The following is a 16441-nucleotide window of genomic DNA, read 5'->3' on the forward strand; positions in this document are numbered from 1 at the left end:
TCATTATTGTTAGCACCTATGTTGTTATTTATTTCTCCTGTTTAAACTTCATTTCCCACATTCTTTTTTAATTTTCCTATCAAAGATATGGCCTTGATTTTAATTACAATAGTTTTGGTTGTTTAGTTTATGTATGTTATGCCTCCGTTAGATAGGCAAATAAAAAAAATTAATGTTGGCAACTAATAACTCAATGTCACTGTCACGGTATCGGACAAGTGAAACGTCAGTAATTTAAGCGACCTAAATCTGTCTAGCGGCTGAAGGGCTGAAAGACGTGTAGTTTCTCTTGTGATTTTATGTACCTCGATAAATTTTGGCAATAGTAATTATTAAGTGTGGTCCTTCAGAAGGATCACTAGATAAATCTGGGTTTTATAGAAATAATAATAGATAAAATGAGTAAATTAATTCCCTCAGCCGCTAAGTTTTTAGCCGGAAACACAATCACGGTCAGTACAAATAATAAGTATGTACCTTAACTTCGTAAACTGCTTAAGAATTTTAACTGGATGTCCTAGGCAGTGTTACGCAAAATTCGTTTTAAATTTTTAAGTGTATTTTTCTGTTCAGAAAGTGACTGCACCGGTTGTAGCGACAAACGCAAAATACAGCACGAAAAAAGAGGCGACATTCGAAATCAAGGTAAAGGAAAATAATGCTTTCAAAAAAATTACTAATCTCGATAATTATTATTATTTATTAATTAATATTACAGTGGCACTTTGAAACATTAATTCCGAGTTTTGTTTTAAATTATGTAATATAACCTTCAAGTGTCAAGTTTAACATTGTTTTCCTGTCGAATGACGTACGGAACTTATTTAGTTGTGCAGTATCATTTGCTGCAAATGTTTCAAGAATTACGATCCAGAATATTGAATCTCTCAATTTAATACATGAATGCATTAATTCATAATTTTAATATTATGATTTTTAAACCTAGAACCATACGCAGGGTGCCCAGGCATGCTGCTTGATATTAAAGTATAGTCATACATTTAAATGAACCAAAAAAACTTTGTTTTTCATCTATTTTCTTGTATTTCCATAATATTTTCATTAGTTTTTAAAAAAATTCTTAAGCCACAAGTAGCTGTAAAAGTACTGGGTGCTGGAGCACCCATGGGTAGTAAAGGCGAATTAATCGTTTAGTATTTTTTTTCTAAAAAAGGGAATTTGCTATTAATTTATAGTAAACGAAGTAATTTTATTGTTTTTGTGTAATTAAGTGCATTTATTTTGTGTTGGACGGTCTCACTTATTCAGTGTCAAGTAGAACCCTTTTTTTTCTTACTTAAGCTGATGTGCTAGAGAGATCATGTCAGCGTCATCAGGCTAGTGGTTGGAAACGCGACCCACTGAGAAGATGTGACGAGAAACTCAGTGGGCTGTGTCTGTGGGTTAATTTACTTTAGAACAATGACCGGACCGGCCCTTGTGTATGATTAAAAATATTAAAACTATTTTATTCGTTGCAGCCCTACAAACTCCATAAATTGGATCAGGGCCCTGCAACATCAGCCACACTCACTTCTGAAGATGCTCTTAAGCTGTATGAACAACTGACGATATTGCGGAGGATTGAAACCGCATCAGGAAACCTATATAAAGAAAAGATCATCCGTGGTTTCTGTCACCTGTATTCAGGTATGAATATTAGTGGAAATAAAAAGAAAAATCCTACTATGCTTCTTGATTTTAAATAGAAGAGGAAGAACAGTCAGTTGATACAGTTGATATTAGAGCAAAGTTATAAAATTATTGAACTGTCATTATTGCAAAATTTTCAAGTTAATCAGACGTCATGAAATCCGAGATAATGGCGTTCAATGATTTCTTTACATACAAACAAAACATACCAAGTTAATGAAAAACTTGTTTAAATATGATATCAGATATATCTTACCACTAGATATTGTGGCTTTAGGGGGAATTGTTCTTGACTTATTTACCTTACACTATGTAAAAAGACAATAGTAACAGACATTTAAATCTACGGTTCCACTCCAAGTCTTTAATCATCTTCATCAGGACAAGAAGCCGTGGCAGTAGGTATGAGAGCAGCGATGCGAGATGCAGACTCAGTAATCACCGCGTATCGTTGTCACGGATGGACTTATCTCATGGGCGTTAGTGTGCTGGGGGTGCTCTCGGAGCTGACGGGGCGCAGGACCGGTTGCTCCCGGGGCAAGGGAGGTTCCATGCATTTGTACGGACGCAACTTCTATGGTGGCAACGGGATTGTTGGTGCGCAGGTTAGTCCTAATAAAAATATAGTTTCATCTCTAACTTCTCATTTCATTGTTCAGTAGCGACCCGCCCTCGCTTCGCTTCGGAAACTGTAATTTATTATTGATTTCTCCACTATTTAATGGATGTTATTATACATATAAACGTATTATACATAAAATCCGTTGCGTAGTTTTATAGATTTAAGCATACATAGGGATATAGGGACAGAGAAAGCGACTTTGTTTTATACTATGTAGTGATTCAGTTTCAAAATAGAACACACCTTTATACTTTTTTTTTTTTTTTTTTTTATGATTGAAAGTTTACTGGTGGCCCGAAGGCCTTTTCAGTTTCACCAGGACAGGTGGGCGAGCAAAGGCTCAGCCAAGAGGGGTGGGATTTGCTAACAACTGCCCGAGCGCCTCCGAAGGAGACCTAACAACTCAAGAGCAATTGTTTCGCGAATGAATCTACTACCGGATCGGAATCGCGACCCGCTGAGAAGATCCGGCGAGAAACTCAGCGGGCTGATGCATGGGTTAGGTTGCATGTCGACCTCTTTGTCGAGTTCGACGAGTACGGTTACCGAGGACCTTTATACTCTGTGATCTATAAAAAAGTATGATTATATGTTTAAAATCACTACGAGGGTAGGTAGGGCTTTGTATGAACCTGTATTTGTGGGTACTGCCATAGCTCAGTGCGAGTTTTTTGACGTTCTCGATAGCGTAAAAGTGATCTCAAATTTAAATGCATCTAGAAGCAATATAGATATAAGCGAAATTTTATTTTAATGTTAGTCAGTACTGAAATGTACAGGTCCCGTTGGGAGCTGGAGTGGCCTTCGCCCACAAGTACCGCGCCGACGGCGGAGTCACGTTCGCTCTGTACGGAGACGGAGCCGCCAACCAGGGTCAACTCTTCGAAGCCTACAACATGTCTAAACTATGGGACTTGCCTTGCGTCTTCGTTTGCGAGAACAACGGATACGGTGAGAGCGGATTTATATAATACTAGCTGACCCGGCAGACTTCGTAGTTCCTCAATCGATAAATAAAAGACCTAAACTTTTGTATAAAATAAACTTAAAGCAAACAAAAGGAATCCGTCCGATGGGGGACACATCAAACAGAAAACAAAATTGTTATTTTTTTATTTAATTCTGAGCATTTTCATATTTATCTACCTTTATAAACCTTCTCTGGACTTCCACAAATAATTCAAGATCAAAATCAGCCAAATCGGTCCAGCCGTTCTCGAGTTTTAGGGAGACTAACGAACGGCAATTCATTTTTATAAAGATTTCGGTCCGATATGACGTCATAAGAGTGTAAATGATCGTTTTCGAAAATGAATGTATATTTGTCGAACTTAATAATTAAGTTTTTTTTTTGGCACTGTTAGAAGATGAGCATACGGCAACACTAATGGTAGTTGTCACCGTCGCCTCACATAATAATAGTCCTTAGACTAAGCTTGACTTATGACTTTTTTTATTGCTTAGATGGGTGGACGAGCTCACAGCCCACCTTTATTATTATTATTATTATTATTATTACCTACCCGTGCGGACTTACAAGAGGTACCTACCAACAGTTAACAGTTAACACCAGGTGGGCTGTGAGATCGTATAACCATCTAAGCCAGGGGCTCCCAAACTTATTTTGTCTACTGCCCACTTTGAGAATAAATTCATTTTTATCGCTCCCATTTTTCATCTACTGAAAAACCACTATAGCGAGAGCTCAGTTAAGAGTAAGAGTTCTCCTAAATGACATTACAAATCGCCTCCCAAAACTAGACAATGCCCCCACTATTTTTCTGGGTCTCTTACCGCCCCCCTTTAGGTCTGCAGCGCCCACAGGGGGGCGCTATCGCCCACTTCGGGAAAGACCGATCTAAGCAATAAATAAAAAAATTTAATGCTTGTGGTTGTTATTGCGTCGCCAGGCATGGGCACGAGCGTGGACCGTTCGTCGGCGAGCACGGAGTACTACACGCGCGGGGACTACGTGCCCGGCGTGTGGGTGGACGGCATGGACGTGCTCGCCACCAGGGAGGCGGCCAGGTTCGCCATCGAGTACTGCAACGCAGGGAAAGGTACGTTGCTAACGGCCGAGGGATAGCGATACATACCTAACAGAAACGCTCTTTTTTTTCAGTATGGCAACTGGGCTTGTCGCGATTCCGGTGTTGCCAGTATCGAGTTTATAAAAGCACTAGCTGTACCCGTCCGCTTCGCCGAGTATTTAAAATTAATATTATTGTTTCTCACCCCCACAAGATTCTCATCATTAACGCCCCCGCAACTGGTGTAGGGAGTCCAACTCATATAAATATTAGCCTATCCATTAAGTACATGTATTTTCTACATGGATACCAAGTTTCAAGTCAATCGGATTCATGGTTCAGTAGTTATAACGGAACATCCGTAAAAACCACAGTAGATTTATATATTAGTATAGATTCTATTATTAATATATTAATTTTCTGTTATATGAAAAATATTAAGAAGCCCCAGTAATTGATAAATTAAAGAGCGGACGGTTAGCGTGTTATGGACATGTGATGCGTAGAGACAAGATGCATGTGACTAGGAGATGTATGGAATTGGTAGTGCAAGTAGAGGGGAAGAGGTCGACCGAAGAAGACATGGGTGGAGTGTGTGAATGACGATATGAGAGAGGGAGTAGTGAGTGTTGAGATGACGGCTGATAAAAGAGAATGGAATAGAAAAATTTGCCGTGTCGACCCTACCTAGAGGAATAAGGTGGAGAAAAAGAAGAAGAAAAGATGATCGGAGTTAAATGAAGTTGATTAATTTGAGATTGTAATCAATTTTTGATGAAACAAGATGAGATGAAATCGGTAAAATTGTGGGAATTTACTTAGACCTCAATAGGCTGTTTTTGGAATAACCCGCGAAGCTACGTCAGGAATTTTAATTAGATTTCAGAACTTATCAGCTTTTAGCTCGGGATCGTCTTTGTGTGGTCAATGGGGCCTATGTACCTTGAGACATGAGGTTGTAGTTTAAAATAGTGGTCTCATCAATCCTGTTTTCCTTGTGACACCAGCAGGAATCACAGACAGTCATAATAACGAAAGTTTTTTTCAGGTTAATGTAAAAAAATGGCCTTCTAAATTGACAACTCTCCATTTATTTTGTCATTAATGGCAACACTAATATAATAGATTTTGTTGATAGTAAATATTTCATGACAATGTACAAAAATGTACCGCGTATCGGTCTGTAAAGTTACTGTAATATTTTTATACTGTAATGCGTAAAGATAATGTAGTTTTATCAGAAAATCACGTTAAGATTACACATGATCTTGTTTAGCGGACGTATTATAGAGATCATAGAATGAGCGATAAGCGAAGTAGTAAAATTGATTCATAAAATATCGCATTAATGAAATGTAAAAGTATTTGGACGAATGATGAGAATGATCATAAAATTTTTGTTCAATTATTTTATGCATGGCGTAGATGAACTCAGGACTTAGGTTTGAACGCGTCGTGGCCTAAAGGATAAGACGTCCGGTGCAGTCGTATCGAGCGATGCGACAGTGCCGGTGTTCGAATCCCGCAAGCGGGTACATATTTTTGCAATGAGATACGTACTTGTACGTGTGAAAACGACTTCCACCACGATGGAATAAAATAATATTACAAAAATAAATTCGCCAAATTTCGAGAATTGCGTAATCACTGGGTTTTTTTCTTACCTATGCTGATGGCCTAAAGAGGCAATTTCAGCTTCACCCTAACGTGTAGGTGAGCTCACGGGGCTCAAACCGGGAGTGTTGCTAACACTGGCCCTAGTAAGAGCAGTGCTTCACAGAATCTACCACCAGATCGGAAACGCGACCCACTGAGAAGATCCGGCGAGAAACTCAGTGGGCTGTGTCTATGGGTTAATTTACTCGTCGAGCCCTTCGTCGCAAGCGACGGGTTCGGTGAAGACGGTAACCCGTGCTTCAGGTACCTAAAAGCACCGTTAATGAATCAGGAGGATCCGCAATGACCTGTAACCACTGGTAGTAGAGTCGCCCGGGTAGATACCAACGCCGTGTCTTCATTCCGCGTAGAAGTCATGCGTTTCGGTTTGAAGAGTGGAACAAACATTGTATTTTAAACTGAGTCTACGCCCTCATGTCTTAAAGTCGGTAATGGCATTCACCTTGTGATGCTCGTTTACCGAGGTAGATACATGAATATCAATTGGAGATTAGAAACACTTTTTACAGGTAGGTAACATTGCCGTGTCAAAATGTTGCTGATTTAAATGTTCACAGACTAAAAGTTCTTGTAATATTTCTCTTGGTTATTTATTTTGTCAGAATTTAAAAGTAAATATGATAAAGTTTACTAAACTGGCGGATGAAAGGCGATTGCATGCAGCAGAGATGCGAATGTTGTAATGGATGTGTGGAGTAACGAGAATGGATAGAATACGGAATGAATATGTTAGTGGAAGTCTGAAAGTGGCACCTGTGACTGAGAAGCTGAGAAGTGCGCGTTTGGGACGGTATGGACATGTGATGAGACGAAATGAAAATGAGGTTGGTAAGAGAATGTTAACTATGAATGTGGAAGGATATAGAGGAAGAGGTAGACCTAAGAAGAAATGGATGGATTGCGTGAAAGACGATATTGGTAAGAAGGGAGTGAGCGAAGAAATGCTATATGGTAGAAGAATATGGAAGGAGAAAACATGTTGCGCCGACCCCAGGTGACTGGGAGAAGGGCAGGATAATGATGAAGTTTACTGAATGCAAAACTGGAACTGGCGCTATATAGAGCTAGGGACTATCAGTTTGTGCTCGACCTTCTCATCCGGTCAGCGGTACCATTTCAACGTGTAACTATGAACAAAATCAATCACCAGGTCCTTTGGTGATGGAGATGGAGACGTACCGTTACTCTGGTCATTCGATGTCGGACCCCGGCACGTCGTATCGGACGAGAGACGAGGTGCAGGAGGTGAGGCAGACCAGAGACCCCATCACTTCGTTCAAGGAGAAGATCTTGAATCACGAGCTCGTCACGCCAGATCAGCTCAAGGTGAGAGCTCGGCCAGTATTGTCACAAATTTTTAGGGAGAAATTCACATTTTTGGGAGAAATTTTCTCTGACAATCTTGTTGGGGTTATTAAGGATTTAGAAAAAAAAACCTCCACTAATAAAATAAACTACTTCTCATTAAATATCAAGTCATATAAAGCTAAAGTAATTTTAGCTAGAGCTTTAGATACATCGCATTACAAAGAAAAAAAATTCTCGACGTTTCGGCTTAAACTGTTAATGAAAGATACAGTAAGTCTGATTCTAAATTCTTTCGCAGGATATCGACGCCAAGGTACGTAAAGAAGTAGACGAGGCCACTAAACAATCGAAGACGGAACCAGAAGTCGGTATTGAAGAGTTGTCCGCCGATATATACTACAAGAACTTGGAACCCTTCGTCCGTGGCATCCACCCGGCTGCCCCGCTCAAACACCTTGAGGTCCAACCTCGCAACCACTAAAACCTCAATATAGATTATATTTACATCATACACAGTATAGTTACAATGTTAAAAAAAAATTAACACTTTTGTTATTTTTTTTAACTGTGGCATTTATATGGCAATACCTTTGGTAGAAATTATTTATTTTTGTAACGGCAACACAATATGTTACCTTCGACTTAGGTAATGTAAACATCACAATTGTAAATAATAAATGTGGTATTTAAAAAGATTGTTTTATTTTTCAAGTCCTGCAATTTTTCATGTCAAGCGATTTAGAGGATTTCTTCTGGATCTTCTTATATTTGTTATAAAGTTGTATAAGACTTAAAATATTTCATATTAAAGGTATCCACTAATAGCCAGAAAATACTTTTTAAGAACTTGATATAAGCCTACAAAAGTATATAGATTAGATACTAGTGTGAACGTTAGTGGATCAAAATTAAACAGGTTAGAAAGATGGCTATTGTTGCAAGTGTGATGATTTGTTTGAAGTTGGTCATCTTCACGGGGCACCTTTTTTTATTGCTTAGATGGATGGACGAGCTCACAGCCCACATGGTATTAAGTGTTTACTGGAGCCCATAGACATCTACAACGTAAATGCGCCATCCACCTTCAGATATAAGTTCGAAGGTTTCAAGTATAGTTACAACGGCTGCCCCACCCTTCAAACCGAAACGCATTACTGTTTCACGGCAGAAATAGGCAGAGTGGTGGTACCTACCCGCGCGGACTCACAAGAGGTCCTACCACCAGTAATAGTTCCGTGCTCCGTTACGAAAACCATCAAAAACGCACGTTGCCCACGCTCCACTTAACCCACCTGGTGTTGAGTGGGGAGCACACGGGTATTGCAATGTGAATGGAGTCACTCACTTTGAGACATGAGTGTCAAAGTCCCAATTATATTAGATAACGGCTGTTCCGCCCTTCATACTGAAACGCATGATTGCTTCGCACTGAAAAGAGGCAGGGCAATTACACCTACCCGGGCGGCCCTATCACCAGTAACTAAGAATTATTGGTTTTTTTTTTTGTGTACGCGTTAGGCAGCCGCTTGTCTCTGCCTTTCGCATTGCTGATGTCCATGAGCTACTCTACCCGCTCACTGTCAAGTAGACCTAGTCTGGAATAAAAAAGGTGTCTGCATGTTTTTACCATCGCACCGCCCGCCACCGGAGTTTTGGCTTTCACCAAAAAAAAACAATCCAAATGCTGTTTGATTACACTTCCTTTATTTCCACAACTTTGAATAGGTTTTAAAGTACACTAATTGTCTTAATCGATACGCTTTTGTAAAGTACGTCTTGCTTCCGTCCTCGCTAAATCAGTGTGTCGTTCGCCATTTTGCGTGCATCACGCCCCGCCTCTTTGTGCCAGGCCGGAAGTCAACAAAATTTAGGATAGTTATGAAATTAGAATTTAAGTTATAAAATAATCATAAGTCTTAGTCTGTTATTATTTCCTACTTTTAATATTTACATAAATAATGGGCACGAGGATTGATTCTAAATAAATATATTTTAAACATACTTCAACAGAGTTTGCTATTAATATTTTACTATGTTTCTAATTAGGTAATTTGAATAAAATGATCCTAACAGCTCGGCCTTCCTGCAATATCACAAGTCCCTTCGTGATGCTTGTATGTTATACAGGAACAACCACTCTCTTCCTGTCTACTTGCAATGCCTTACAACATAGTTAAAGTATTACATTATTATGACGGACTCAACTTTTAATCGAGGCGAATCTCATTAGCATTAACGTTACTGGTTACATTGCTATTCTAATCACTTCTGCCTAATTCTAATCACTTCTAATCACTGCTGCCTACATCTACGTCAATTACCCGCTTGATCCTTCCTGTCTTCATCATCATTGTCTTTGTCATCCTCGTCATCGTCTTCGCTTGAGTCATCATCGAAGTTTCGATTAAAGCTTGTCCAGGGTTGAATTTTGTCTATGGCGACAACACCTTCGTAACGACGACCGCCCTTACGAGACAACGGAGTGTCTTCGACTAAAAACCTATCGTGTTCCAAGACTTTCAAGATGCGGTAAGGACCCTGATATTTCATTAAAAGTTTCTTTGGGTGACCATCGTTGGACACATGCCTTTCTATTCGGATTAGATCTCCTACTTCATACTTTTTACACTGTTTTCTATTTTTATTGAATCGCTCAGAATCTTTTTCTTGTTGAATTTCCATGCGTTTCAAAACATTATCTCTCACGGAGTCTAACTCATCTAGTGGTATTATATTAAGCGTGTCATTTATTATTGTGCTCAAAATTCCTTCCGCTCTATGGTTTATATTAAATCCGAACAGTAGTTCGGATGGCGACTTTTGCGTTGTCTTGTGGATTGTCGTGTTCAGACCTATTTGTATATCGTGAATCCGTTCGTCCCAACATCGTTCATCACGGCCATGATTCGAAGTAGCTAATGCTTCTGTTATGGTTCGGTTAAATCTTTCTATCTGACCATTTGCCCTCGGGGTCGCGACAGCGTTTAATATATGTTTTATTCCACAATCTTTTGTAAAGTCTTTAAACATTTTACTGGTGAAACTAGACCCCCTATCAGTAATGAGGCGCGTTGGGACTCCGAAGAAACTGACGTGGTCTTTCAGGACTTTGATTGTAGTCGCTGATTTCGTGTTTTTGACTGGAGTGATATTTATAAATTTAGTGAAACTATCTATTAATGATAGTATATAGCAGTTCCCCGCTTTGCTCCTGACAAAAGGTCCTAGGTGGTCTGCGTGGATTGTGTGGAAGGACACGCCGATCTTTTCAATGGGATGCAGTTCTCCTTCACGTTTACCCCCTGGTACCTTGTGATGAGCACATTCTAGACAAGCCGATACGTATTTCTTTACGAAACGCCTCATGCGTCCAAACCAGTAATGTTTCCTTATACGTTCAAGAGTCTTTTCAAAGCCGTAATGGCCGACATCATCGTGGTTTCTCTTCAAGATCTGCCACCGGGCCCCTTTTGGAACGACCCACTTTATCTCATCGCCCACAATACGGTAGATACGCCCATTTTTTAATTTGAAATGTTTAAATACGTTCGCTATATTCTCGGTATCATGATTACATAAAATATTCCTTATTTGTGCAATTTCATCGTCTGCAGATTGTACGGTGGTGATCCAATCTTGTTCGTCCGTTTCAGTGGTTAGTACGTCAAGGACGTGATCCTCATTTGTTAGGGTGTCTATCGGATTACGACTGAGCGCGTCGACGTGGGACATCCTCGATCCGGGTCTATATTCAATAGTGCAATCATATTCTTGGAGTTGGATCCACCACCTCGCTATACGAGGCACCAAGTCCCTTTTTATAAGCGTAGCGCGGATCGCGCTACAGTCGGTAATTATAGTAAAAGGTATGCCGAGAAGGTAGATTCTAAACCGATTTAATGACGCTATAATAGCTAAGGTTTCTAGTTCATAGGAATGGTATCGCTGTTCATCTGGGGTGGTTTTTCGACTAAAATAAGACACTGGCTGCCGGGCGCCTTTCTCGTTACGTTGAAGTAAGATACCAGCTAAGCCTTGTTTACTAGCGTCGGTATGGAGTTCAGTCTCTGCCAGTGGATCATACAGAGCGAGCAAGGGTCGTTTATGCAAGAGCTCCTTGATGTGTGTGAAGGATTTTTCTCTTTGTTCGTTCCATATCCACTCTTGATCCTTCTTAAGAAGTTCAGTTAGAGGCGCAGCTACCAATGCGTAGTTTTTGATAAATCTTCTAAAAAACCCCGATAATCCTAAAAATTGACGTAGTTCATGTTGGTTTTTGGGCTTAGGAAAATTAGACACCGCTTCGGTCTTTCTGCACCCTGGTCGAATACCTTTTGCGCTAACCTCAAATCCAAGAAAGTCAATCTCGTCGAGGAAGAAGCTACATTTGCTCATTTTCAAAGTGAGCCCTCCACTTCGCAAAAGTTCCAGTACTTCCGTTAATCTGGTCATTCCTTCTTCAAAATTCTTTGAGGGAATTAATATGTCATCCATATAAACAAGGGCATACTTAATTTTGGCTTCCGCCAGGATAGTATTTATAGTTCTTTGAAATACCGCTGGTGCATTCACCAATCCAAATGGCATCCGATTATATTCAAATTGACCGTCTGGAGTCACGAATGCGGTTTTGTGACGCGAACCTTCTTCTATTGGTATCTGGTAGTAGCCGGATGCTAAATCTAGGGATGTGAACATCGTTTTTTTTTTTTTTTTTTTTTTTTTTTTTTTTTTTTTTTTTTTTTTTTTTTTTTTTTTTTTTATGATTGAAAGATTACTGGTGGCCCGGAGGCCTTTCCAGCTTCACCAGGACAGGTGGGCGAGCAAAGGCTCAGCCAGGAGGGGGGGGATTTGCTAACAACTGCCCGAGCGCCTCCGAAGGAGACCTAACAACTCAAGAGCAATTGCTTCGCGAATGAATCTACTACCGGATCGGAATCGCGACCCACTGAGAAGATCCGGCGAGAAACTCAGCGGGCTGATGCATGGGTTAGGTTGCACGTCGACCTCTTTGTCGAGTTCGACGAGTATGGTTACCGGTGTTCCTCAGCCTGCTCCTAGTGTTAGAGCTGAAGGTATCTAATGCAAGAGTTATTGGATCTGATGGATCCGTAAGGACGTGTCTAGGGCGACGACGGTGACTTGCTCCTGCGTGATCAGGATTCGGGGAGTAATCAGCGGCGGCAACGATAATTACTCCCCGAATCCTGATCACGCAGGAGCAAGTCACGTTTCCCGCTAACAAGTCCAATTGGTCCTCGATTCTAGGTAAAGGGTAATGGTTCTTTTTAGTCTTTCTATTCAGAGCGCGATAATCTACACAAAGTCGTTTTTCCCCCGTTTTCTTTTTTACAAGGACAATTGGACTTGCATATGTTGAAGAAGATTCTCTAACAATCCCACTATTTAACATTTCTTGTACCATGTCTCTAACTAATGATCTCTCGGAATGAGACATACGATACGGTCTGTAAACGACTGGTTCAGTGTTCTCCAAATCGATGGTCATTTCAGTTAGTTTTGTAAAACCTAAATCTTGAAGGCTGTATGAGAAGCAGTCTTTATATTTCGTAAGTAAATTTTGAAGGGCTAAACGTTGGTCGGGAGTTAGCTTTGGGTTATAATGTATTGTGTCATCATTGCATCGTGTTGTATCAACAGTTACCTCGCAAGTATGAAGTGCCACTTGTGATCGACAAGCTCTTGTTAGTAGAAAATCCCTTTGGATGTTAAAGTCGAAGTTAGAGAGATTGTGAATTAGCAACGCAGAGCCGTTGTTTGATATTTCGTATTCGCCGGGTAACAGGTAATATTTTTGTCCGTCGCGTTCTCTTACAGAACCATTGACGTAAACGGAGCCTTTCTCCAGTGCCTCGCAGCGAACGGGAACCGCTCGCAATGCATTCGCAGCAATTATCGTGTTGTCGCGTGTTAAGAGATGTAGTTTTTGATCTTTGGATATTCTCTGTAGTATTAACTGATCAGGTGTTTTCGTTATAACTATATTCGGTTTTTCTGTGAATGAATGTCCTATGAGAACAGAGTGCCTTAACACGTAATCTTCTACCACATACATATCAATGTTCTCTGAAATTCCCTGCACCTCTACGTGCGCAGCTATCCTACCTAACGGTCGGGTAAGGTTCGCGCCAATGCCTCTAAGCATCGGCAACTCATTATCTGTAACTATAGTTGTGTTAAGTAGCTTTGCGTCGCTTTCCCTAATTAGTGAACATTGGCTCCCTAGGTCTAAGTGACATTCGAACTGTATGCCATTGACCCTGACATTCATAATGTATTTGTCATTCGTTCTGTTCGAAGCACGTAATTCCGAGACTAGTTTTTCGTTTTTGGCAGTAGGCCTATTCATAGTTCCGTTTTCATCATTTTTGTCTTTATAACAGTTAGGTGCCAGGTGTCCTATCCTATCGCATTTTGTACATTTGGACAACGGCTTATCACATTTAAAACTAGGGTGTCCCAGCTGATTACAATTAAAACATTTAATACTCGGATTACTGATATTCTGTCTAGTATTCGTTGTTTTGTTGTTGGCTGAATGTAAATTCCTGTCAGCCCGATTGTTCCTAAAGTTATCATTATTTCCCCTGGGATTACCAATTTTTACTGACCTAAAATATTTAAGGACCTGTTCGGGCTCAGAAAATTGTGCTGCCTGCGCCCCCACTTTAACGGCACGATCATCTATGCCGTGAAGTAAGCAGTCGACGGCTTGTTTTCCGTTTATTCTACAGCGGTTTAGAAGGTTGACCTTAGCATAGTAATAGTGTTCCAAAGACTCTCCGTACCTAGCTCTCTTATTCAACATTTCAGTGAGAAGCTCAGCATAGTCTTCTTGGGAAGGAAATGTTTGTATAAGCTTTTTCTTCCATTCGGACCAACTGTATAGCAATGTGGGAAGACCTTGATACCACGACTTAGCGACGCCACTTAATTTTTGCAGAGAATAATGTATGGTTTCCCTTTCATCCCAACCATATATTTCAGAACATTCTTCAACTTTTGTTATCCACGTCAATATAGTTTGTGTCTTAGTCATGGGGTCAAAGTCCGGAATCACATTGCTATTGAAAGACATTTTAGGATTGTCGGTCCTCCTTACGTCTTTGATTATCGACAGAAACTTATCCAACATTTTATTGCTCGAAGAGCTTTTAGAGTACTTAGCACGGTTAGGTTTAGAACAGTCCCTATAAGATCCGCTAGATAGTGATTCGGTTGATGTACTAGTTGTACCTTTATATGTACCTTTACGTCTAATTCGTCGGTTTGGAGACCGCCTCCTTTTACTCTGATTCCGCCATATAAAGTCCTCTTCAGATTCCTTGGACTCCGACCTCCCCTCCAATCGCTGTCTCCGCCGGGACTTCTTCGCACCATACGACTCGTTTCCACGTCTCGGTTCACGCGTTCGCACTACGCCATTAGTAATCCCACGATATATTATGTCATTGTCTCTTAGTCCTTGCAGTCGTTCGTAATCGATTTCAGGCTCTGTACCTCGGGCATTATAGACTTCGTACCCTCGACCTCGAGTATTTCCGGTTTCCAATCCCTGACCTTGGACATCGTCAAATTCCGAATCCTTACCTTGGGCATTACCAAATCCCGACCTTTGACTTCGGGAAAATCCGAATTCTGACCCTTGACCTCGGGCAAATTCAACTTCCAACCCTTGACCTCGGGCAACTCCGAATTCAGACCCTTGACCTCGGGTGACTCCGAATTCCGACCCTTGACCTCGGGTAACTCCGAATTCTGGCCCTTGACCTCGGGCAACTTCTAATTCCGACCCTTGACCTCGGGCAACTTCTAATTCCGACCCTCGACCTCGGGCGGCTTCTAATTCCAGCCCTTGACCTCGGGCGACTTCGAACTCCGACCCTTGACCTCGGGCAGCTCTGAATTCCGACCCTTGACCTCGGGTGTCTCCTTCCATATTTCTGGACCTCAACAAAAGAAGAAGAAAAATAGCTTAGTAATCGTTCAAGTAGGAGTACAGTCTATACTTGGTTTATACATACTTTTTTTTTGTATTTATATAAGCATAATAGTGGTTTAGATTTTCTCCATAAACGAAGTAAGTGTTGTGCATATTGTGTACTAATTGTGATCAAGAGTTCTGATATTTGGATAGGGATCTACACCCTCGATTTATCACTATTGCTTTTCCATTTAATTTAATAATTTTAGAAACAATTTATGGGTATTTTTGTCTGGAACCCGCCAGTACACATATAATGTATTATTGTTTAAAGTAAATTGTGATATACTATAATGTATTATTTTATTCACATCAAAATAAAGTTTAGCCCAGTAAAGCTATAGCACAAACTGAGTTGCTCTATAAAGAGAAACAACATTTAAAGCTATTGCTTCACCAGTTTTTATGTTTCAATGTTCGAAAATGTCTTTAAGATTTGTAATGTTCCTCCTTGTAATGTTTCAATATTCCAGTTACCATTTATGTCACCTGTTTAGCATATTGACCTCTTTTAAAAATGTATGTCATAAATCACATAAAGTTTACACCTTTTAAATTATAAAGTTTTAATGTACTACTCCATTACTGGATTAAAATTAGTAATATGAAAGAGATTTGACTTGGTCTTTTTATGGTCTGTGTTTACTTTGTAAATCAAATTAGATATTTATAGACGTCTATATATAGATATATGTAGACATATCGACTAATATATAAACAAGCGGTTTTGTCAGTAATATATTGCTAGTTTCTCAACAAAGGAAATGTAGAGGTGAATACAATAATAATAAAACGAGGTTTAGAGTGTAAGAAAAAATAAGTTATAAAAAAAATAAAAATAAAAAAAATATATATATCAGCAACAGAAACAGGGAGAAAAAAAAACAAAATAAATTACGGAAAACAGTAATCGTCTATTATTCGTAAGCCAAAGAAGCTACTTGTTTGCATAAATTATATATTGTATGTTACGTGAGTTCCATGGAAAAGAAAGAAAGGAGAAAAAAGAGATATCATATTTCTTCATCTTTACTTACATTTTGTGGACGCTTTAGAAAATTTTATGTATTCTTGGTGATCCCGCTTCTGAACTTTTGGCTTTCACCAAAAAAAAACAATCCAAATGCTGTTTGATTACACTTCCTT

At 39.8% G+C, this 16441-nt stretch overlaps 1 protein-coding gene and 1 non-coding gene across 2 annotated transcripts; one reads left to right on the forward strand and one right to left on the reverse strand.

Moving 5' to 3' along the window:
• Positions 1–214: 214 nt before the first annotated feature.
• L(b002) (pyruvate dehydrogenase) lies at positions 215–7983 on the forward strand. Its single transcript, NM_001099834.2, is given in 8 exon segments — positions 215–452; positions 574–645; positions 1482–1650; positions 2035–2258; positions 3055–3226; positions 4186–4335; positions 7133–7308; positions 7589–7983. Coding segments are annotated over 8 exon segments (1200 nt in total). The 5' UTR covers positions 215–398; the 3' UTR covers positions 7772–7983.
• A 6679-nt stretch (positions 7984–14662) lies between these two features.
• On the reverse strand, positions 14663–14756 carry Mir2846 (microRNA mir-2846). The gene has a single exon (NR_107457.1). It is a non-coding gene; the product is annotated as a microRNA mir-2846 (primary transcript).
• Positions 14757–16441: the final 1685 nt, after the last annotated feature.

Source organism: Bombyx mori, chromosome 14, assembly GCF_030269925.1.
Source record: "Bombyx mori chromosome 14, ASM3026992v2".
Taxonomy (NCBI): Eukaryota; Metazoa; Arthropoda; class Insecta; order Lepidoptera; family Bombycidae; genus Bombyx; species Bombyx mori.